Source organism: Oncorhynchus tshawytscha, linkage group LG13 (assembly GCF_018296145.1).
Source record: "Oncorhynchus tshawytscha isolate Ot180627B linkage group LG13, Otsh_v2.0, whole genome shotgun sequence".
Classification (NCBI taxonomy): Eukaryota; Metazoa; Chordata; class Actinopteri; order Salmoniformes; family Salmonidae; genus Oncorhynchus; species Oncorhynchus tshawytscha.
This window is the reverse complement of record NC_056441.1, coordinates 27,740,165-27,763,227: the sequence shown is the minus strand read 5'-3', so window position 1 is coordinate 27,763,227 and position 23,063 is coordinate 27,740,165. Positions and strand designations below refer to the sequence as shown.

Genomic DNA, 23,063 nt, shown 5'->3' with positions numbered 1-23,063 from the left:
AATTAGTAAAGGCGAGTGAGGTCAGGTGGGACCACTTTAGCCCATAGACAATGAAAGCAATGTGTGCGCGTCCTCTGCTATCATTACCACCAGTTGGCCAGCGCCTCAGGGGGGAGATACTACTTGTGCCTGTTGTTCACACGGGTAAGAGGTTGTGTTCGTAAATTACATCTGGAGTGCCATAGTGCGCACTCGAGCTTGCAAGCTACTTCGAGACAAACGAGAGCACCCCTCACTCTGACAATTTTACCAGCCCCCGCAGAGCTGTGTTCATACTATCTTGATCGTTAGTGACCAACTGTGCTGCTAGCAACAATTTCATAACTAACTTTCGCGGACACCTGTTGTATTCAAAGGGTGTTGCGCGTTGGTAAATCCATCAGTTATTCTGCTCTGACACTCACACGAGTAGATAACCTCAATGTACCAACCGCACCCGACTGGAGTCGTTTTTCTCAACGTTGCTGGAATGCCACGTGCATCCACTTATATCAGAACAATTAACCGTCTGAACATTAAGAAACGTATTTAAGATCAAATACGCCTCAAGTAATTCGACACTATCGTAAACCTCCATATTAAAAAGGGTTTATCTCACGCAAGCAGATTTTGGGCGGAGTAAATTCTCACTCCATAGGGCTGGACCATACGATATAAGTACACCTGACCTGCACGCTTTCCTGAATTTAATAGACTGCACAAGACCAAAACAAATCATATTTCGATAAATGTATATGTTTAACAGACTGTCTGCAGTTGGTTAGTTAGCGTCGATTCGTAGCTACGAAAACTCCCTCATCTGTCAACATCACCACCGGGAAATGTGACGTTACTTTCTGTCTGGAAGTGTAGGAGTTGGTGGGCTCATATAGGATCAAACTCCGTGTCAGACCCCTGGTATGGTACCAATAGACCTGCTGTGATATGTACTCTACTGTTCACTCGTCTGCTCATCCATGTTGGGCTCGTTAACCAGCTTTAGCGGTCTGCTGATGAAATGGGTCACACACAGCTGGTAATTAGCTAGATCGGAGGGATCATTTAAAAGTCCAGTTCTCTTCAATGACTGTATTTTGGGGACATTATTTTCATACACGGGATAGTGGATACGCTGTTGAGTCAATGGCGACATGCTCCACTAATTTCCCGGCGCTGTAACATGTTTGTAGTTAATGTTCCTGGCAACGCGCTAGGCTGTTAACTACATAGGCATCTAGCTTACTAACTAGATATCGGTGACTGCTCATCTGCTCCGGACGCCCAAGACTGGGGGAAATAAAAGTAGTCACAGTTTTTTCGAAAATCATGAACAATTGCGAATACCAACAAATCGAACCGCTGTCACTTCCGAATCCGACCCCGCCGCCGCGACCCGCAGCTGTTGAAGAGGAGGAGGAGAAGGCACGGAGAAAATGGGAAGTTTTCCCCGGAAAGAATCGCTTCTACTGCGATGGACGGTTCATCGTGGCTCAACAAAGCGGTGTCCTGCCACTCACCCTCGGCCTCATTCTGGTCACCACCGTACTGTTCTTTGTATTTGAGTAAGTACAAGTTCTCTTTTTTGTTTGTTTTGCATTTCTTTGACACAAAATAATGTTTTCCATAGCCAAGAATACAATGGCACAGGTTTCAACAAACAATGGTAAGTTTGGTTGTGTCTGGCACTTTAACACAACACGGCAGATTCTGGAATAGAATAATAGTTTTAATACCAGGAAGTCATTACATCTTCCTGCAAGTGTCTTGCTGAAATGCGTTGCATCTCCTGAGACTATGCTACAGTGGTGATTAAAAAGTGAGGTGTCTAAAACCAGATCCCCTCTGGGTGGTTGAGAAACTCTATTGTACTATTTGTGTGTCAGTCTGGTTTGACAGCATTTTCAGTTCCTCATGTTGAAAATGAGAACTAGTCCTTCATGTGGTTAATCGGTGTCCTGTTTGTTTCTGCACTCAATCTTGACCCCTTTTAATGAAGGCAGGCTACACTGCGTTTACACAAGCAGCCCAATTCTGATATTTATTTTCAGTACCCGACACACTGACGTCACGCACGGGTAGTCGCCCATCAATCAGCATGTAATAATCAGCCACTGAAATAAGCTCTTTAAAAATATATATATATATTTTGACATTCTCATTCGCTTACAATGTTTTGATTATTGCTTGAACAGTCCCTAAGATTATATTTGGTTGTGTTCGTTGCAAAATTCCATGTTTTTAGATGCACCAGTTGTTATCTAGAATGCTAACTCTCATAGACAAGCTGGTATCGAAGCAAGCCAAAGAGCTATTTTACTGGTTGACGTGTTTTTGAAGTGTAATGCAGTTGAGTGGCAACGATGACACAATTATATTAAGCAGAACATTCATACAATACTTATAATCCAATTTTCTAATTGAAAAGTTGTGTGTGTGAAATGCACTCATAATCAACATGTAAATAGTTTTTATTCATGTTGGCTGTCTGAATGCCCTGTGTTTTCCCCCGTGGTTGGGATATTGTGAATAGCAACTCTTAAGTATTGCTGAATGTGATTCTTCTGGAGAAGCACTCCAGATCTTGTGCCGATAATGCTCAGTAATTTTCGGAATACATTGTAAAAATAAAATGAAAAAAATACTTAAGCTCACCATTTGAGCTCCACACATATTATCTGTAATTAGCAGTATACGTAACTAGCGGTTAACATATTAGCAGGGAGGGGTTTCTGCAACCAAATTGTGTGCACGCCGCCCCGTGTGGGAAAGTTTGCAAACACAAAGGAGCCTATTTAGTCTTGATCAGATCAGCTTTTTTTTGCCAGTAATTGGGCAAAAGATCAGAATTCGGATGCCTGTGTAAACACAACCTTAGTTTTAACATAAGGTAGTCCACTTCAATTGTTGCTGAATATGGTATTTTTTTCTTCTTTTTGTCCTGTCATCACAGCTGTCCCTTCCTGGTGAAGCACCTGACTGTGTTCATCCCAGCGATTGGAGGAGTTCTCTTTGTGTTCGCTGTCATCTCTCTCCTGCAGACCAGCTTCACTGACCCTGGCATCCTGCCCCGGGCCACGCCGGACGAGGCCGCGTACATTGAGAAGCAGATCGGTAAGGGCAACAAGTACACACTTGAAAGAACATTCTTACTTTCCCCCTAACTTGTACAGCTTTGTGCACTTATTCACCTACACTGCCCAAGTGACAGTGTTTGTTTTCCTGTTCCATATTCTGGGCTGTTTGTTTTTTGCACTGGTTTTGAGACACTGTAGCAGCAACATGTACGTTAGTTTCCTGTTTTTTGTTCGACGCCATGCATTATTCAGCCAGCAAATGGTTGAACCTCCATAATTACAGGCTTCCTCCTCCCTTGAGAACCACACACAGTCCCCTCTGACAGAGCATGGCGGGAGGGAGGGATGGATGGCTGGAGGTCTTTGAACTGTTAATGACTGCTTGTTGCAGTGTGTGGTCAGCCCCCTGGGCTAATTGCCTCTGCTGTTCTAATTGTGTGAAAAATAAGACACTCTGGCCAAATTGCAGTGGGATGCCACTAACTTCTCTCGCTCTCTCACATTCACACCAGTAGCGGTAAAATCAATGGGGAAGCCAAGCTATCTGTGAACATATCGGAATCGGACGATATTAGCTAAAAATGCCAATCAGTATCGGCCGATGTTAAAAATAACAACACCACGTAAAATGTTGCGCTACACAGCATTCCTAACCTAGCCCACAATGTCTGCTGTGTGGATCGAGCAGTCAACAAGACCAGCAGTCATTTGTTAGTGTAAGAACATTTCAGCGAGACAACTTAAAGCCGAAATCCATTAATGGACAAGATAATGGAATTCATTGCCCTTGACAACCAACCGTTCTCTGTCTTGGGTGATGTTGGCTTTCGCCGACTGGTCGAGCATCGGTACACACTACAATGTGCGCTATTTTTCCGATTTTGCCCTACCGGAGTTACACAGTAATAGTGTCACTGCTATTAGCTTCATGACATACTATGGAACGCCATTTGGGTCTTTGCGTGTAAAAAATAATAATAATACAGTAGCACTGTCAAAGCTGTACAAAAAGTCTGCAAACACTGGCCACGAAAGATGTGTTTACAATACCGCGTTGGTAATAAAGCATAATTTGTTCGACCGCAACTTCTGGGGTAGCTAGCTTTAGCTTGGTAGCTAGCTTTAGCTTGGTACATAGCTAAAACCAATATAACCAGCCTGAAAACAGTAGAAACTGCAGTCATTTTCATTATTCTTAGTAATGATTTAGGAATCCTTGTAAGTCTTAGCTAGGTAGCCACTTGTTGTTCGCCTATTGAAACTGAACTTCAGTTCAGGAAAATAAATAGCTAGCCATCTACTTAACCCTGTTGCCCAAAGCAGCCAGCTAGCTTCATCTGGCTAGGGAGGCTCAACCGGACTGGGTTATGTGTTGTGTAGCTAGCCACAATAAGGTTTAGGCACAATAGTGGAATTTGCAATTTGCCTTCAAAATAAGAGTATGTAATAGACTGATGCAAGTGAATACAAATAGTAGAATTATGCCATAATTTTATTTTGAAGGCTAACCGCAAAGTCCACTACTGTGGACTAGCCAACTATAGCTACTGAATTGGATTGTTGTGTTGTTTGATAGGTCAAATAGTGTTATTTGACCTATCTTTTTTGACATGCAATGACCCAAACGGCGTGCCATAGAAATCCTGGTTGAGAATGAAATGACTGAACAGCGAGAACAGCACAGCAAGTATGTGAAATAGGTTTTGATTATGTTTTACTGGTATTGGAGACATACAAACAACCTTTTGGTCGACGTGTGTGACCTTTATTCAACTAGGCAAGTCAGTTAAGAACAAATTTCCCCCCGGGAATAGTCATGTTAACCTGTGGGAACCCCAAGATGTGCATTAAAACAGACTGAGCAGTGTAACTATTGATTCAGGACCACAGAGAGCATGGCCTCCGCTATCAGCACCACCAGGTGGATAGCGCCTCTCTGGCGGAGGCCGCATCTCAACGAGCACATTCACATTGACATATGCAACTTGGAATAAACCAGAATATATGCCCACAGTCCAGACTAGATGATAAATAGTTAAGTATTAACGTCTCGCAGCAAATATGAAAGAAACTGAGCTAACACAATGAATAGCATGGTACACAAATTGTAAGCATATAGACATTGTTCACCTTACGGCAAAGATGAAAACAGAAACCATTAAAACATTTTCAACAACACAAGGTAAATGCCTAGTCTAATACAATGGCAATTTTTAAAAACACAAACTATTCCATCTGATCAATCTGTGAGTGTGCAAAAAGAGAAACATGTTGACTCACCCTACATTCCTGTAAAGGAATGCCACCCTCACTTTCCTGCTGGCAAAATGGTCAAATCTGTTTTCATACAGTATTCTGCTGGACTTGCGTTCATGCAGCACATGTTTCCATTGACTTTTTTGCCAAATGTGTGAGTCTCTCTCGTCCACAGCTACCGTAGGTAGGTTAGATTCCCTTTCAGACAGGGAAATGACCTTTCAGCTGATGTATTTATAACATGGATGGTGAGCATCCGTTTCAGGTGCTTCCATACCTCCGGTAAAGTGGTGCTCAGTTCATTTTTCCAAGTGATTGCAGCAGCTCACCTGGTGGTATGTGGAAGGAGGCATCAGCAATAGACTACCTGCAGCTCATTTTTCAACCTCTGGTTGTCAGAGAAAGGGCCTGGAACAGATGTGTGAGTACTCTGTCAGGAAACCCCTGTTGCTTGGAGTACTCAGGGAATGACCCATGATCAAGAACACGGAAGAAGTCTAGGCTCTTCATGTCAGCAAACCTCTGGGTCATGTGTAGTATGATTCCATAGAGTATTTCAAAGTGCAGTCATCGGTATCTGTCCAGGGAGCCTGGGTCATCGTCAGCGTTGTCCCGGTGGTTGAGTCCATGCTCATAGTCATCCCAGCCACGGCGGTGTCTCATCTTCCATTCTAACAGTCTGGACAGTGTTGTCATATGTCCCTTGAAATGTCATCACTTCTGATGGCATACACTGTACTATCAACCAGTACACAATGTCTTCGGTCAAGAGATTTGCTCTGCAGGGCCTGAAATGGTGATTCTGTGAGTCCAAAAATTGCCACAAACGGTGTCTTTTTTAAAAATGAAGTCCTTCAATTTCAGTGCATTGCTCTGGGCGATCAAATCTTTATCCTAGCCGGGCTCAGTAATGATCCGATCATAAACGATATCCAATGATCTCTGTCCTTCGTGCACAGCGTGCACGTCTCTACTTTTGAAGTTCCAAGGAGTGGCACAGCCTTCAGTACCTGACTGGTATTGTCAACCTCAGTTTGCATGACAGGGTAAAAAAAGTGTTTGAAACTGTCAGTGGATGTCCAAAAAAATCTTTGCGTCGTGACTATTGCTTGTCTCCAGTGCTAAAACTTAAGTTTAGTTTGTGGGCATAACAATGAATGAACATGGCATATTGAAAGTGGGTTTTCACGAGTTCCTGAACCCCACCTCACTGACCACTCATGCAGCTTGCCCCGTTGTAAGTCTGAGTTCGGCTGCTCGGTTGAATTTCCAGTGTAACAGTGGTGAGCACCTCTGTGTTTCTCTCTGCGCTCACATCAGAAAATCCCAGCAGTCTCTCGCATATAACACCCTTATCATTGACAAAGCATGCCATGATTGACATTGTCAGGATATGTCTGTGGTGTCATCCACCTGGACTGCTATGAAGGGTGCTGAACTGATCTCACTGTCAGTTTCACTTTGTATCACGTCGGCGACGTTCTGAATGTCATTCTGTATGGTGTTTGACATACTTGTAAATATGGTGCTTGTCCCAAGGTGTTTAGCCATGGCAGTATCGAACTCTGCAAATGCATTGACAAGTTCAACAAAATGATCTTTAAGGCTTGCTGCTGAATCGTCATGCCCCCTAATGGTTTGCTCCTTGCTGTCCCAGGTACATTGCGATGACCAGTTTCTTTAGAATGTCTCTTTTCATTCAGCTGTTCGTTGTGCCTCTGGACACTGATCACTGTGACCTGGCCGAGAGCCTCGTTGATCCGGACTCGACCAAAGAGCTTAGTTTCAGGCTTGCCATGTGTTTTTGAGATTTTCCATGATGGTCAAGGGACCTGTCCAGGTTTGCAAGATCAGAAAAACCAGTGGTGGCCCAAGGGTTGTTGATCAATCGTGTGTTCTTGTCAAATAAAAGTTTTATGACAAGCAAAACAGTTCTTTAGCCTAGCGCTCCCAGCTAGCCAGCTGGTTCTATTGTAATTCTCATTGTTAGGTCAGGTGCTCCTCTCCCCTGCACAATATCCAATTTTGGAGTCACCCTCCCATTCTTGATTTTTCAGCTGCTGCTCAAATAAACTTGTTTTGATCCAGAAACTCCATATCTGCATCCATAGCTAGCTACTGCAGGACACAGCTAACGGTGACGTTTTGCTTTGATGTGATTTGCCAAATCCAAACTGGCCTCCTTTTGACTTGTTTTTTTGTTGTTGCTGCACCTAGACCATTCAGAGTTGGGCGTTTGGCTTCCATTTTTATCAATTGAAGCCAAACGCTAGCTGGCTTCCTTTGCTGTTGAGTTCAATGCTATGGGCGGCAACATAAAGTTATACTCTTTTTGACCAGACATATGCATGGGCTACACACAGGCTACTGAGACCGAGGGGTGCTGTTTTCCTTGCTCTGTTTTCTCCATTGAGATATAGATTCAGCCTGGCCACTTGCAAATTGAATGAAAATGATGAAACGCACAGAGATGAAAAATACATTTTATATCTATTTCTTTATGGGGAAGGCTGGCTTCCCTTGGCGTCCATGAATACACACCCCACACACACACAGCTCAGAGTAGCCAAAATTGTTTAAAAAATGTGTCATACTCTCTGCAACATGGTTTAAGTCTAATGTTTTACATATCTGCTGGTTAGGCCTATCTTCCTAAACCAGATGAATACATCCAGAAAGTTCTTATCAAGAGTATCATACTTAGTTCTGACTAGCTGCCTAATATTCAGCTGTCATTGTGACGCAAAGTTGTTCTCTTGAGAGTACCTTACACTTTACTGTGAATGGGCTCATGCCATGGCGCGATCGAGCCAGTCTATTAATACATCATATTGCCTCTCATCTGAAACCTTCTGCTACTATGGCTGCGTTTACACAGGCAGCCCAATTCTGATATTTTGCCTAATTTATTGGCAAAAAGACCAATTGGTGGAATAAAAATATCAGAATTGGACTGCCTGTATAAACGCAGCCTACGGGTCTGCTAGGCAGGCATCACACTTTCATACATCACACAGAGCCTGAATTGTTTGACTGCCACCCCTTAGATTCTACCTTAATGGTCACCACTCTGCCAGCAATTAGGCCTAACGCCACTGCCTGGATCACAGCATGGACACACACACACACACACACAGCATAGGTTTTACTATCCCTGTGGGGACCTAAAATGTATTTCTATTAAACATCTTATTTTACCTAACCCCTAATTCTAAAATAGGACAATGTTCCTTGTTTTACTATCCTTGTGGGGACTTTTGGGGATTTACAGTACCCACAAGGATAGTAATACACACTAATATACACACCTTGTGTACTATGTCTCTTGATCTTTCTTTCTCCTCAGATAACTCTGGCTCTTCCACCTACCAACCCCCTCCCCGCACCAAGGAGGTGGTGATCAACCAGCAGGTAGTGAAGCTCAAGTACTGTTTCACCTGCAAGATGTTCCGGCCACCGCGCACCTCCCACTGCTCCCTCTGTGACAACTGTGTGGGTAAGGACCGGAGACCGAGGGGGGCATTCAGCACGGAACACTGACATTTATTAGACTGAATTATTTAGACTACACTACACAGCCTGTTACTGAGATTGTTTTGTTGAACAGTCTGCCGGTCTTATAAAGAGGATTTATTAGTGCTCTCCATAAAGATGATGGTCAACTCTGAAAGCAGGGCCTCTTAAAATGTTTGGACTTTTCTACAAATGAATTTTCCAATTGAAAGGGGCTTGAGAGCTTGGCCTCAATGTCAATGAGATGTCCTTTGTAGATATTTGTTCATTTTCTTCCCCCGTCTCGCTTCCTCTCCTCCAGAGCGATTCGACCACCATTGTCCCTGGGTGGGGAATTGTGTTGGGAAGAGGAACTATCGTTTCTTCTACACCTTCATCGTCTCTCTGTCCTTCCTGACAGCCTTCATCTTCGGCTGCGTCGCCACACATCTGGCACTGAGTACGTAGTCGACACATCTGGGCACTGAGTACGTAGTCGACACATCTGGGCACTGAGTACGTAGTCGACACATCTGGGCACTGAGTACGTAGTCGACACATCTGGGCACTGAGTACGTAGTCGACACATCTGGGCACTGAGTACGTAGTCGACACATCTGGGCACTGAGTACGTAGTCGACACATCTGGGCACTGAGTACGTAGTCGACACATCTGGGCACTGAGTACGTAGTCGACACATCTGGGCACTGAGTACGTAGTCGACACATCTGGGCACTGAGTACGTAGTCGACACATCTGGGCACTGAGTACGTAGTCGACACATCTGGGCACTGAGTACGTAGTCGACACATCTGGGCACTGAGTACGTAGTCGACACATCTGGGCACTGAGTACGTAGTCGACACATCTGGGCACTGCCCTGGCTTGTGATGTTGTACAAAACTGCTGAGCGGATCCTGATATTATCCTGTCATGGTTTTCTGTAACTATCTTCAATTTCTCTGTCCTCAGGGGCACAAGGGGGGAGAGGCCTTATTTTTGCTCTTCAAGAGAGTCCAGCCAGATATCCTTTTACCAAGACTCTGTGTGTCTAGGGTAACCTACCTGATCCCCTAATAATACCACTCCCTGCCTTGAGTAGTGTGGTGTTAGGGCACCTAAACTGTCATTCACTTCACTTTCTTGGCTGTATTGCAGAATAAGAATGAGTCTCTTTGTCCAGCTGATGTCTCTGATGATATTTAGATACTCAAACCATAAATGTTGTCTTTGACTTTTCTTCCTGCACTGCTGTGGAGCTGGTGATTTGCTTCTTATCAGTTTGGTCCATATTGGGCCTCTCAGGCTTCCATACCTACCTGGTTGCTTCTAACCTGACCACAAATGAAGATGTGAGTAAATAACAATGAGTGTGATGTCTTTGTCACCTCTGAGATATGTGTAATACACTTTAAAGGTCGAATGCAGCTGTTTTAATCTCAATATCACATTTCTGGGTAACAATTACGTATCTTACTGTGATTGTTTTCAATTAAAATGGTAAAAAAAAGAAGCAAATAGCTTCTTAGTAAAGGGCATGTTCTCAAGCAAGAATTTTGCTTGGACTGTCTGAGTGGAGAGGAAAACTTAGTCAACTTAGTGTATGTGAACTTCTGACCCAGCGAAATAATCTGTCTGTAAACAATTGTTGGAAAAATGACTTGTCATGCACAAAGTAGATGTCCTAACTGACTTGCTAAAACTATAGTTTGTTAACAAGAAATTTGTGGAGTGGTTGAAAAACGAGTTTTAATGACTCCAACCTAAGTGTTTGTAAACTTCTGACTTCAACTGTACATGTGGTGACGTGTTTGTTGTGCCTGGTCCCTGACAAATGAGCTGACAAATGAGCTAAAACTGGTCTAGGATGAGGACTGATGGTCAATCTTGTCTCTTTTGTTCTCAGATCAAAGGCTCGTGGTCTGGGAAGAGTGAGGCGGAGGACACCGGTAACCCCTACAGCTATAACAACATCCTGACTAACTGCTGCTCTGTACTCTGTGGACCCATGCCTCCCAGGTGAGACTCAGCCTGGTTTATAAGGGATCTTTGATAAGGTTTGAGTCAGTCCATTTAGGATGTGATTTATTTATTATTTTTTACTTTCTGAATAAAATATACTCCATTGTGTTCTAAGGGTTTTTCTCCAATTCATGAATTCAATTTTTATCTACTCCTTGAATTGACTGAACAGGAAACTGAATTCACCCTAACATGCTGACCAGACCGCATGTTGATTTTTGTCCACCCACCCCAGATGCGATCAGGACACGAAATATCAAAAACCTTATTAAACCAACTATATTCATTTGGGGACAGGTTGAACAGCATTAAACATTTATGGCAATTTAGCTAGCTTGCTGTTGCTAGTTAATTTGTCCTGGGATATAAACATTGGGTTGTTATTTTACATGAAATGCACAAGGTCCTCTACTCCGACAATTAATCCACAGATAAAGGGGTAAACCGAGTTAGTTTCTATTAATCTCTCCTCCTTCAGGCCTCTTCTTCAGACTTTATATAGAGGTTGGCAACCAACTTTAAGGTGCATTACCGCCACCAACTGGGCTGTTGTGTGGACCTCAGTTCATATTTTAGTTACCTACGTCGGTGTATGCTCCTAAAAACCAATGAGACGAGAGAGGCGGGACTTGCAGCATGTCAAGCGTCACAAATAGAACCAAGTTCTATTTTAGCTTGCGAGCAGTGTGGGTTCAATGATTGAATAATGTGTGTGTGTGTGTGTGTGTGTGTACATTTGTAATTCTTCCGCGAGCGGTGTGGTCAGCATGTAACCCTGAAGCCTAAGCTTTCTGTCTAACCTGTTTCCTCCATGTTGTTCCGTGTCAGTTTGATTGACAGGCGAGGCTTCGTACCAGTGGAGCAGTCATCGCAGACAGTTTCCATGGAGATGGTGCTGCCCATGCCGGCTGCTAAGGAGATTAAAGTGGTAGGAGGGCCCACGCCATCCCAGCTGCCCCCCTCCCGTGCCTTGCAGGTTCCCTCCTCCCCTCTACCTGCAACCCCCCTTAGCCTGACTGGCAGACCCCAGTTTAGTTGCCTGTTCTAACACTGTTTCCTGACTGGCTGTTGTGTATGGGGTCACCCTCTCATGACAGTCTCAGACCAGTGTACTGTATTACTGTTGGTCAGGATCCAGTACAGACCAGTGTACTGTAATACTGTTGTTCAGGATCTGGTATTCAGGACATTACATATGGTGGTGTTTCCTGTTCCTGGTAGCCCAGTCTACACCAGACTGTTCGATGTTTACCGCTGAAAAGACCATCTCTGGAACAAGGAAGTGAAACCGCCTGCTAGGCCATGTTTGACCTGGGTGTAGCTCAACCGTTAGTTACTCACGTCATTCCGTGCCTTAACGTTATAACCAGGCAACTCGGTGTTGTCTTTCATTGAAAGAGGAACCCAGCCTATATATCTGATTCATCCACTTCCTAGCTTGGTTAGAGGTTGAGCCGTTGTTGTTTTGAGGTTCAGGAGAAACTTAAATACTAGGAGTTTATTAGAACATGTTTGTTTCCAAACTGTGACTGCCACTGGGCCATTTAGTTCAGTCTTATGGTAGTGGCTCTCTCCAACCCGTCAGACTGTCTGCCTCTTCCAAACCAACAGGCCTTTTTGCTGTTTACACTCAAGCAATATACAGACAAGATGACCTAACCTTGGTTTACTTTAAGGATACAAGGGCTCAGTCTTGTCTGCTGGGAGTTTGCATATTATATATATTTTTGCACAGAAGGAGTTAGACCATAGACTATGTTCAGTATTTATACTTTTTAGCAAAACACATGTTGGTCATGGAAGTGGTTGCTGCTGAGAATGTACCTGTAACACATGTTGGTCATGGAAGTGGTTACTGCTGAGAATGTACCTGTAACACATGTTGGTCATGGAAGTGGTTACTGCTGAGAATGTACCTGTAACACATGTTGGTCATGGAAGTGGTTGCTGCTGAGAATGTACCTGTAACACATGGTAGTAATGGAAGTGGTTACTGCTGAGAATGTACCTGTAACACATGTTGGTCATGGAAGTGGTTACTGCTGAGAATGTACCTGTAACACATGGTTGGTCATGGAAGTGGTTACTGCTGAGAATGTACCTGTAACACATGGTTGGTCATGGAAGTGGTTACTGCTGAGAATGTACCTGTAACACATGGTTGGTCATGGAAGTGGTTACTGCTGAGAATGTACCTGTAACACATGTTGGTCATGGAAGTGGTTGCTGCTGAGAATGTACCTGTAACACATGTTGGTCATGGAAGTGGTTGCTGCTGAGAATGTACCTGTAACACATGGTAGTAATGGAAGTGGTTGCTGCTGAGAATGTACCTGTAACACATGGTAGTAATGGAAGTGGTTGCTGCTGAGAATGTACCTGTAACACATGTTGGTCATGGAAGTGGTTACTGCTGAGAATGTACCTGTAACACATGTTGGTCATGGAAGTGGTTACTGCTGAGAATGTACCTGTAACACATGTTGGTCATGGAAGTGGTTACTGCTGAGAATGTACCTGTAACACATGGTAGTAATGGAAGTGGTTACTGCTGAGAATGTACCTGTAACACATGTTGGTCATGGAAGTGGTTACTGCTGAGAATGTACCTGTAACACATGTTGGTCATGGAAGTGGTTACTGCTGAGAATGTACCTGTAACACATGTTGGTCATGGAAGTGGTTACTGCTGAGAATGTACCTGTAACACATGTTGGTCATGGAAGTGGTTACTGCTGAGAATGTACCTGTAACACATGTTGGTCATGGAAGTGGTTACTGCTGAGAATGTACCTGTAACACATGTTGGTCATGGAAGTGGTTGCTGCTGAGAATGTACCTGTAACACATGGTTGGTCATGGAAGTGGTTACTGCTGAGAATGTACCTGTAACACATGGTTGGTCATGGAAGTGGTTACTGCTGAGAATGTACCTGTAACAAACACATGCCTGTACCCAAGTGCTGTTTTCATTTCTCTCAATCTGGACACTGACATGCAGTTGGTCAGCAGAAAGAGTCGGGGAATGTTTTATTGACACGCATGGAATTGTCTTTGTTTACGGAGTGTGGACACTTTCCTCAATGTTGTCTGTATTTATCTCTGACGTGAGTCTTTTAGTGTAGTTGTGTGTCAAAGCATAATGTAATGGTCACGTGACAGAAGCTGCATACATTTTTACATTTAGTCATTTAGCAGATGTTGTTTTTCCAGAGCGACTTACAGGAGCCAGTAGGGTTCAGTGGTTTGTTGTAGTGTATTCTAAACAGATGTTAACTGCTCGGGTACCTGCTGCCCTCCAGTCTTCATCTCTTACTGGTTTCTTATGCTTTTACATTGTTTTATTTGTCTTTTAAATATTTGTCATTTTGGAATATATTAAGTCCATCTGAAATGTACTGTATTAAACATTGCATTTAAAAAAATAAAATAAATGCACTTATTCCCAAATGAGTTGTTCTCAATAGACATACATAATTTTATTTTTATGTTTTCGGCCAATTTGATTTATTTGTAATAATGACAATTACAACAATACTGAATGAAACCTTTTATTTTAACTTAATATAATACATAATTAAATTAAATAAATAAATGACATGTTTAAATAATGCAAAAACAAAGTGTTGGAGAAGAAAGTAAAAGTGCAATATGTGCCATGTAAAAAAGCTAACGTTTAAGTTCCTTGCTCAGCACATGAGAACATTTGAAAGCTGGTAGTTCCTTTTAATATGAGATGTCAATATTCCCAGGTATGAAGTTGTAGTTATCACTATTTCTCTCTATACCATTTGTATTTCATATACCTTTGACTATTGAATGTTATTCTAGGCACTTTAGTATTGCCAGCCTAATCTCGGGAGTTGATAGGCTTGAAGTCATAAACAGCATGATGCTTGAAGCACAGCGTAGAGCTGCTGGCAAACGCACTAATTTTCTGTTTGAGTGCTTACGAGCCTGCTGCTGCCTACCACCGCTCAGTCAGACTGCGCTATCAAATCATAGACTTATAACATAACACACACATACGAGCCTTAGGTCATTAATATGGTCTCATCCGGAAACTATCATTTCGAAAACATTTATTCTTTCAGTGAAATACGGAACCGTTCCATATTTTATCTAACGAGTGGCATCCATAAGTCTTAATATTGCTGTTACATTGTACAACCTTCAATGTTATGTCCTAATTACATAAAATTCTGGCAAATTAGTTCGCAACAAGCCAGGCGGCCCAAACTGTTGCATATACCCTGACTCTGCATGCAATGAACGCAAGAAAAGTAACACAATTTCCCTAGTTAATATTGCCTGCTAACCTGGATTTCTTTTAACGTGTTAAGGGTACAGGTTCCCCAAGGGGTACCCCCCTCAACTGAAACAGTGGCGCACAGAATGCAAAAATATTCTTAGAAATATTTAACCTCCACACATTAACAAGTCCAATAGCTCAAATGAAAGAGAAACACCTTGTTCATCTAGCCAGCAAGTCAGATTTCTAAAATGTTTTACGGCGAAAACATAGCACATATTTATGTCAAACCACCACCAAAGACACTGCTAATTTGAATAGCCATGTTGAATAAAATATGGAATCAACAAACGCAGGATTAAAATTAAAATAATTCACTAACCTTTTGAAAATCTTCATCAGATGACAGTAATAGGACATGTTACACAGTACATTTGTTTTTTTCAATAATATGCTATTTATATCCATAAATCTCTGTTTACAATGACGCCATGTTCAAAAAATGCTACTCAAATGTCCTGAGAAATGATGATAGCTCCACCAGATAACGTCAGATAACAAGCAATACACATCAACTTTGACTAAATATACATGTTCTACATATAGTTAGAAAGATACACTGCTTCTTAATGCAACTGCTGTGTTACATTTATTTTTAACGTTACAGAATTCGTTCACTAGGCAATAATATGAGACGGCGCTCATACATTAGCAATATGACTCTGCTATGTTGGAGTCCACAGAAACACAAAATGACCACATAAATATTCCCTTACCTTTGATGTTCTTCGATCAGAAGTCGTGCAAGGAGTCATACTTACCAAAAACTGCGTTTGGCTTTCAAGTCTGTCTGTGGGTTATCAAATGCGACAAATTCCGGCTGAAATGCAGCCAAAATTCTAGGGGTTGCGCATCAAAACTTCAAAATTACATATATGTCGACTAAACTGGTCAAACTAAGTGCAGAATCAAGCTTTAGGATGTTCTAGACGTGCAAAACAATTCTCAGCTCGAACAGATAAACTGACATCGTTTGGTGAATCATGGAACAAAGAGAGATCTAGACGCGATGCGCGCATGTGAGTACATGTATTTTCGCGTGACCCGAAGGTTTCTTCCCGCCAAAGGGTGAGGGAGCGCGCGATTTTCACAATGAAGCGCCCCATTGAAAGGAGACATAGCGCTGAAGAGAGAGAAACTGTTCCCAGATCCGTAGCTGGTTGGGAAGGGTGGGGGCGATGACGTCAAAGTTGGCCCAACTTTCTTGATGACAAGAGAGAGTTTGGGAGAATGGCTGCCCTGAGAGTTCTGCTTTACATACAGACATAATTTGAATGGTTTTAGAAGCTTTAGAGTGTTTTCTATTCAATAATAATTATTATATGCATATATTAGCAATTTTGGGCAGATTATTTTTCTGTTTACTATGGGCACGCAATTCCTCCAAAGGGGGCAGTATTCTGCCTAGCTCTAAACTAAATATGCAGGTTTTAAAAAATATACTTCTGTGTATTGATTTTTAAGAAAGGAATTGATGTTTATGGTTAGGTACAATTGTGCTTTTTTCGCAAATGCGCTTTTGTTAAGTCATTCCCCGTTTGGCGAAGTTGGTCTTCACACAGTTGTCAACGAGCCAGGTGGCCCAAACTGCTGCATTATAGCCTGACTCTGTTGCACAGAACGCAAGAGAAGTGACACAATTTCCCTAGTTAAAATAAATTAATGTTAGCAGGCAATATTAACTAAAAATGCAGGTTTAAAAATATATACTTGTGTATTGATTTTAAGAAAGGCGTTGATCTTTATGGTTAGGTTCACATTGGTGCAACGACAAGGCTTTTTTGCGAATGCGCTTGTTAAATAACCCATTTGGCGAAGTAGGCTGTGATTCAACGATAAATTAACAGGCACCGCATCGATTATATGCAACGCAGGACAAGCTAGATAAACTAGGAATATCATCAACCATGTGTAATTAACTAGTGATTATGTTAAGATTTATTTTTTTATAAGTTTAATGCCAGCTAGCACCTTACCTTGGCTCCTTTCTGCACTCACATAACAGGTAGTCAGCCTGCCACGCAGTCTCCTCGTGGAGTGCAATGTAATCAGCCGTGATCGGTGTCCAAAAATGCAGATTACCTATCGGCCATTCCGATTAATCGGTCGACCTCTAGTTCCTATGTAGTCCTTGTCACACAGTCTTACCGCTGTGTGCCTATTCCATAGTGTCAGCTGGTAATGTGTCTCTCTGTATTTGTGTGTGTACTGAATGTCCCATCACCACCCCCCACACTAGGAGGATAACTGTCTGGACTTTGCTGTGTTCCGTTATTGTAACGGTGAAAGGTTAGCATGCATTGGGGGGGTATGATATTTGTGCGGCATCTAACTTTCTCACTCAACATTATTCACCGTTCATTCAAGACTCACCTTAATCATGGTAGCATCCACATTAATATACAAGTGTTTAGAAACATGTTCCATTCTTATTTACAATAAGTGATTCCAAAATACACTTGAGTGTATTTGTCCCAATTACCCTAGTCCCCAATTTCTAAACTGGTCACCTGATATGGATGACGGTACCCTCAGATGAAAGCTGACACTCTGCACTTTAACCTCCATAGTGATAGTGTCATTTCAAATCTAATGCTGTAGTACAGAGGCAAAACAGGCAAAACTGTCACTGTCCCAATACCTTTGGCGTTCACACCAGACAAAGATCCAAAACCTTTTCATGCAGTAAAATTGTTAATAGCTTACAGCGATTGTCTTCACACCTGCTTCTTTTTTTAAATCTCTTGATGCATAAATGACAGAATTGTTTCAGAGGAGAATCCTTGGGGGGGATTTCTGGTCTTAAACTCTGCTTCCTTTTTTGCTTTCAGCTGAGCCAACTGTTCTTGCTTCTGTTATTTTCTGCTCAGCTGTTTCTCACGCAGTCTTTTTTCAACTCCTCAAACCGTCTTTTTTATTTCCGGTCTTCCCCCTTATCTCTCTCGCTCTGCCCCTCTCTCGCTCTGCCCCTCTCTCGCTCTGCCCCTCTCTCGCTCTGCCCTCTCTCGCTCTCTCTGCCCCTCTCTCGCTCTGCCCTCTCTCGCTCTGCCCCTCTCTCGCTCTGCCCCTCTCTCGCTCTGCCCCTCTCTCGCTCTGCCCCTCTCTCGCTCTCTCACTCTGCCCCTCTCGCTCAGCAGCAAGCAGGCCGCTCTACACATCTCCAACCCGGCTTGCAACGTCAGCCCCCCATCTCTCCAGGCCTGGGGCCTAGTCATGGTTCATGGGCAGAGGACCACAGAAGAAGGAAAGCTTTGCCGCGCTGCACTGACTCACTCACAGCTCTAAGCTCTGCCAGTGAGACAGTACAGCTTCCTATCAGCAGAGGGCGCTACCAGCTATGTGAGGATGCAGTGAGCGGGTGAATGTGACGTGAACAGTTATATCGGTCACACAAACCTCAATTTAATTGATCTGAATAGCTCCTTTTGTTTACAGGGAAAGAGCTGCTGTTTTGTGGAGTGAACTTGTGTAGCTACTTAGTTCTTCTTTTGACACAAGCAGAAGAGACCTAGCCAGCACTACCGAGCCTCATACAGACATGGTGGTTATTATGGTTGGCAGGCAAAACACTAGACTAGCATCCAAACTAATGTCGCCTACCTTTTTAAGTACTCTTGATCCACTTCGTTACACCTACCCCTGCTATACCTGCACATAAAATCCCATGAACTGAGCATGAAACATGACTTCACTGAGTAGTAGGTTACACACTGATCACTTAACACCGACACTCCATTTCCTGCAGTCCACATGGACCTACTGTGTTCTCAATAGAGAAGTGAAGTCACTGCATATTCTGTATTTTAAAAAGTGTTTCCCTTCATCACAGCATCTTAGACATATTGTAGATCGGTGGTCATTGAAGGGCAAAACAATGCACTGTGGAGGTTGGTTTCAAATTGTATTCTAAAGAGCTTTTTCTGTTATTTCAGCCAATGTTCCTCTCAAAATGAAACTTCTGACTAAAAAGCAATGACTTGATAATGGTTTATTTTATGTTAATCTTGGATCCAGAATGGTTGGTCTTTTGAGCTCTTTAGTTTTGTTCAATATTATTGATATATTTTCAGAAACCTGTCAATTTGTGTGTTTATAACCTGTGTGACATACAGTAACTTGAATTGATGCACTCTTTTCGCGTGTTACACACCAAGACCACCAGATGGTGACAGTTACAACCAAATCTAGATTTGACATGTTTACACACTTACAAAAGAGCTCTCAGAATGAGTACAATGTTTGCTAGTGAAGTAGTGACGGAAACATGGTCTTTTCTTAAGAGTATTTGTTTGTTTCTATTTCGACATGAATGCACAATTCCCCCTTCGGATTGTTATAGTTTTACACTACATCATTATTAAGCAATTCAAACAGATGGTCAGTGCTTATATTGTCCATTTTATAATAAATACAATGTAGGCTGACTGAATTGTGGAGAGTGTTGCACAATAAAAGATGAAATTGATAATTCTTCCTCCTTCAGCAACAGGCCCCTACATGTCCCTTAATTGTAGTTTGCCTGAGCTGTCTGAATGACGTTGAGGGTTACACAGGTCACATGTATGTTTGACAGGGTCCTACCCTTACCCTCTCCCTGTGTATGTACAGTATGTTTGCCTTGGAATGTCAGGTTGGCAGCCTGAAGCCATAGCTTTCCGTCTCGTTTAAGAAGAAGAACAAACCCGTTTATGGAGCGACAGCAGCTAGGATCAGCTATCATATTTAGAACTTAGCAGACACTTTCATCCGAAACATCTTACAGTACGGGAAGGGCACACAGTTGTATGTGATTCCTGAGGGAATTGAGCCCCTAGCACCAGGATGGCTTGTTTCATCCCAAGTCTGTGTATTACAGTGCCATGACATAAAGAGAGCGTTATCAGGCATGTAGGTAGGGAGATCCCCACTTCAGCTGATTATGAGATGTTTTCTTTTTTATCTTCGTCTTAGGCTGCAGATCACAACATTTCATCACTGGTTACTTTTACAATCTATCTGGCATGGGGTCATACCTCTGTATTGATATGATAAGATCACTGATTTGATAAGTCTGGTTTTCAATCAGGAACTATTGCTGACCAACCCTAATAACAGGTTACAGTGTCTGTAATGATGATGATGATAACCTGTGTCCTATTTCAGTGATTTTTGTAGCCACATCAATTGTTTGTGAATAGAATGATTGCAGACAATTACAGTGATTCCCTTTCCACTGGTCCATGCTACAAATAGAGTACCATTCAATACTGCCACCCATAGCAGTAAATAAGTACCTCTTCACTGGAGGATCCTGATGAGGGATTATTGGTGAAACACTGTAATTGATCCACTCCAGGTCTCACACACACCTGACAGCACACGAGTATTGTAGCGACCCGCTTGCTCTATCATGTGAGTGGGTGAGTTCAGATATATGTTCAGAACAACAGATTTTTGCCTTGTCAGCTCGGGGATTCGTCCAACACTCTAACCACTAGGCTACCTGCCACCCCAATGTAATGTAATGCAGAAGACCAGGGTTCAGGTCCTTTATCGATAATGATACTATAGCAAATCTGTGTGGCAGGGAAACAAACCCCGGTTGCTGGCGTGAAAGGCAAACACCCTACGCATCGTGCCAATAAGGTTAACTCACTCGGTGGGAATTGTAATGAGGCTCACACAGTGAGGATTGCTACATTGCCCCCTTCTGACACCAGTGTGGCATTAGAGGGTCCACTCCTTAGTTAACTAGCTTACTAGAAGAATGAGATGGTAGCTCAAGTTGAACCGGCAAGCCAGGTTAATGCCCTGGAAATACAGGCTAACAGAGGGTTATAGAAGGGTTGCCCAAAACAATAAGCGTATCAGACTCACTGTATAACTTGGTGGAAGTCAGAGATGTTATTGTGATCCATTCAGTCTCGCTCTGACACCCCTCAACCCCCAAAACTAGTGGCCTATCAGCTATCCCGAGGCTTCTGAGTGGTGCCGCGGTCTAAGGCACTGCATCTCAGTGCTAGAGGTTTTACTACAGACGCCCTGGTTCAATTCCAGGCTGTATCACAACCAACCGTGATTGGGAGTCCCACAGGGCGGCGCATAGTTGGCCCAGCGTCGTCCGGTGTAGGCTGTCATTGTAAATAAGAATTTGTTTTTAACTGACTTGCCTAGTTAAGTAAAGGTAATAAAAAACACAAGACTGTGTTCGCGTGTTGAGTTGATGCCTCGGTCACTTTACTCTCATCACACATCATTTAGTGTGGTTCACTAAACCATTTCCGTGACACATGAATAAACCTGCTTGTATCCAACTGACACTCAGCATCACAGGACTTCAATTCATTGGCAACTGAATGAGACTTGGGGCATGAAGCCTTTTTAAAAGTAATGCTAATCAGTTTATTCAGCTGTCCTTTTAAAACCTCTACAGGATTGGTGTCCCTATACCGGGACAGGTGTTGCTAATATGCACACATTTTTTATTGGTATTTAACTAGGCAAGTCAGTTAAGAGCAAATTCTTATTTTCGATGACAGCATAGGAACAGTGGGTTAACTGCCTTATTCCGTGGCAAAACAACAGATTTTTACCTTGTCAGCTCGGGGATTCGATCTTGCAACCTTTCAGTAACTAGACCAGCTCTCTAACCACTAGGCTACCCTACCGCCGTGACTAGAAAGACTAAGTGGCTTTTTAAAAGATTAGGCAGGTAAGGCAATAAATAGGCCATAGTGGTGAAATAATGACAATTTATCAATTTAACACTGGAGTGACAGATGTGCAGAAGATGAATGTGCAAGTAGAGATACTTGGGTGCAAAGGAGCAAAAACAATATGGGGATGTTGGGTGTGCTATTTACAGATGGGCTGTGTGTGCAATGATCTGTAAGCTGCTCAGACAGCTAATGCTTAAAGTTAGTAAGGGAAATATAAGACTCCAGCGTCAATGCTTTTTGTAATTCATTCCAGTCATTGGCAGCAGATAACTGGAAGGAAAGGCAGCCCAAGCAGGAGTTGGCTTTAAGGGTGACCAGTGAAATATACCTGCTGCAGCGAGTGCTATGGGCGGGTGGTGCTATGGTGACCAGTGAGCTGAGATAAGGTGACCTGGAGTCAGTGGAGTTGGTGGGTTTGGCAACGAATATGAAGCGAGTGCCAGCCAACGAGAGCATACAAGTCGCAGTGGTGGGTAGTATATGGGACTTTGGTAACAAAACGGATGTCACTGTGATAGACTGCATCCAATTTTCTTGTTGGAGGCCTATTTTGTAAATGACATGGCCGAAGTCAAGGGTCGGAGTAATAGTAGGACAGTCAGATTTATGACTTGACACAAATATTGTGCAGTATTGCAATACTTCACTGGATCTCAAACTTTGCACAGACACTGCTGCCATCTAGTGGCAAAAGTCTAAATTGTGCCTAAACTCCTATATGATATTATGGCCTTTCTCTTGCATTTCAAAGATGATGGGAAAAAAATGCATGTTTTTTTTGTAGGTATTATCTTTTACCAGATCTAATGTGTTATATTCTCCTACATTAATTTCACATTTTCACAAACTTGAGTGAATCAGGTCCTGAGCTACAGGCAGTTAGATTTGGCGAAAAATAGAAAAAACGGGTCCGATCCCAACTTCTTGTAACTAGGGGGTAGTATTTTCATTTCTGGAAAAATAACGTTCCCAAAGTAAACGGGCTATTTTGTCAGGACAAGATGCTAGAATATGCATATAAGCTTAGGATAGAAAACACTCTAAAGTTTCCAAAACTGTAAAAATATTGTCTGTGAGTATAACAGAACTGATATTGCAGGCGAAAGCCTGAGAAAAATCTAATTTCTGTCGATATTATCTAGCTAATTTGGAATATTTTTCGGCGTTGTCGTGACCGCAATTTCTGGTCGATTTCTCAGCCAAACGTGAAAAACAAACGGAGCTATTTC

The 23,063-nt window shown here is 42.6% G+C and overlaps 1 protein-coding gene across 1 annotated transcript; it reads left to right on the top strand.

The window, feature by feature from the left end:
- The first annotated feature begins 52 nt into the window (after positions 1–52).
- On the top strand, positions 53–14,266 carry LOC112264631 (zinc finger DHHC-type palmitoyltransferase 18). Its single transcript, XM_024441366.2, has 8 exons — positions 53–1,541; positions 2,930–3,090; positions 8,656–8,805; positions 9,124–9,261; positions 9,775–9,826; positions 10,052–10,154; positions 10,709–10,821; positions 11,653–14,266. The coding sequence occupies exons 1-8, from the start codon at positions 1,306–1,308 to the stop codon at positions 11,870–11,872; spliced, it is 1,173 nt and encodes a 390-aa protein (XP_024297134.1). The 5' UTR covers positions 53–1,305; the 3' UTR covers positions 11,873–14,266.
- Positions 14,267–23,063: the final 8,797 nt, after the last annotated feature.

Coding starts and splice junctions, on each gene's coding strand:
- LOC112264631 (XM_024441366.2), top strand. CDS start 1,306: ATGAACAATTGCGAATACCAACAAATCGAACCGCTGTCACTTCCGAAT. Junction 9,262..9,774: donor CGCCACACATCTGGCACTGA/GTACGTAGTCGA, acceptor CTCTGTCCTCAG/GGGCACAAGGGGGGAGAGGC. Junction 9,827..10,051: donor CTTCAAGAGAGTCCAGCCAG/ATATCCTTTTAC, acceptor TTCTTCCTGCAC/TGCTGTGGAGCTGGTGATTT.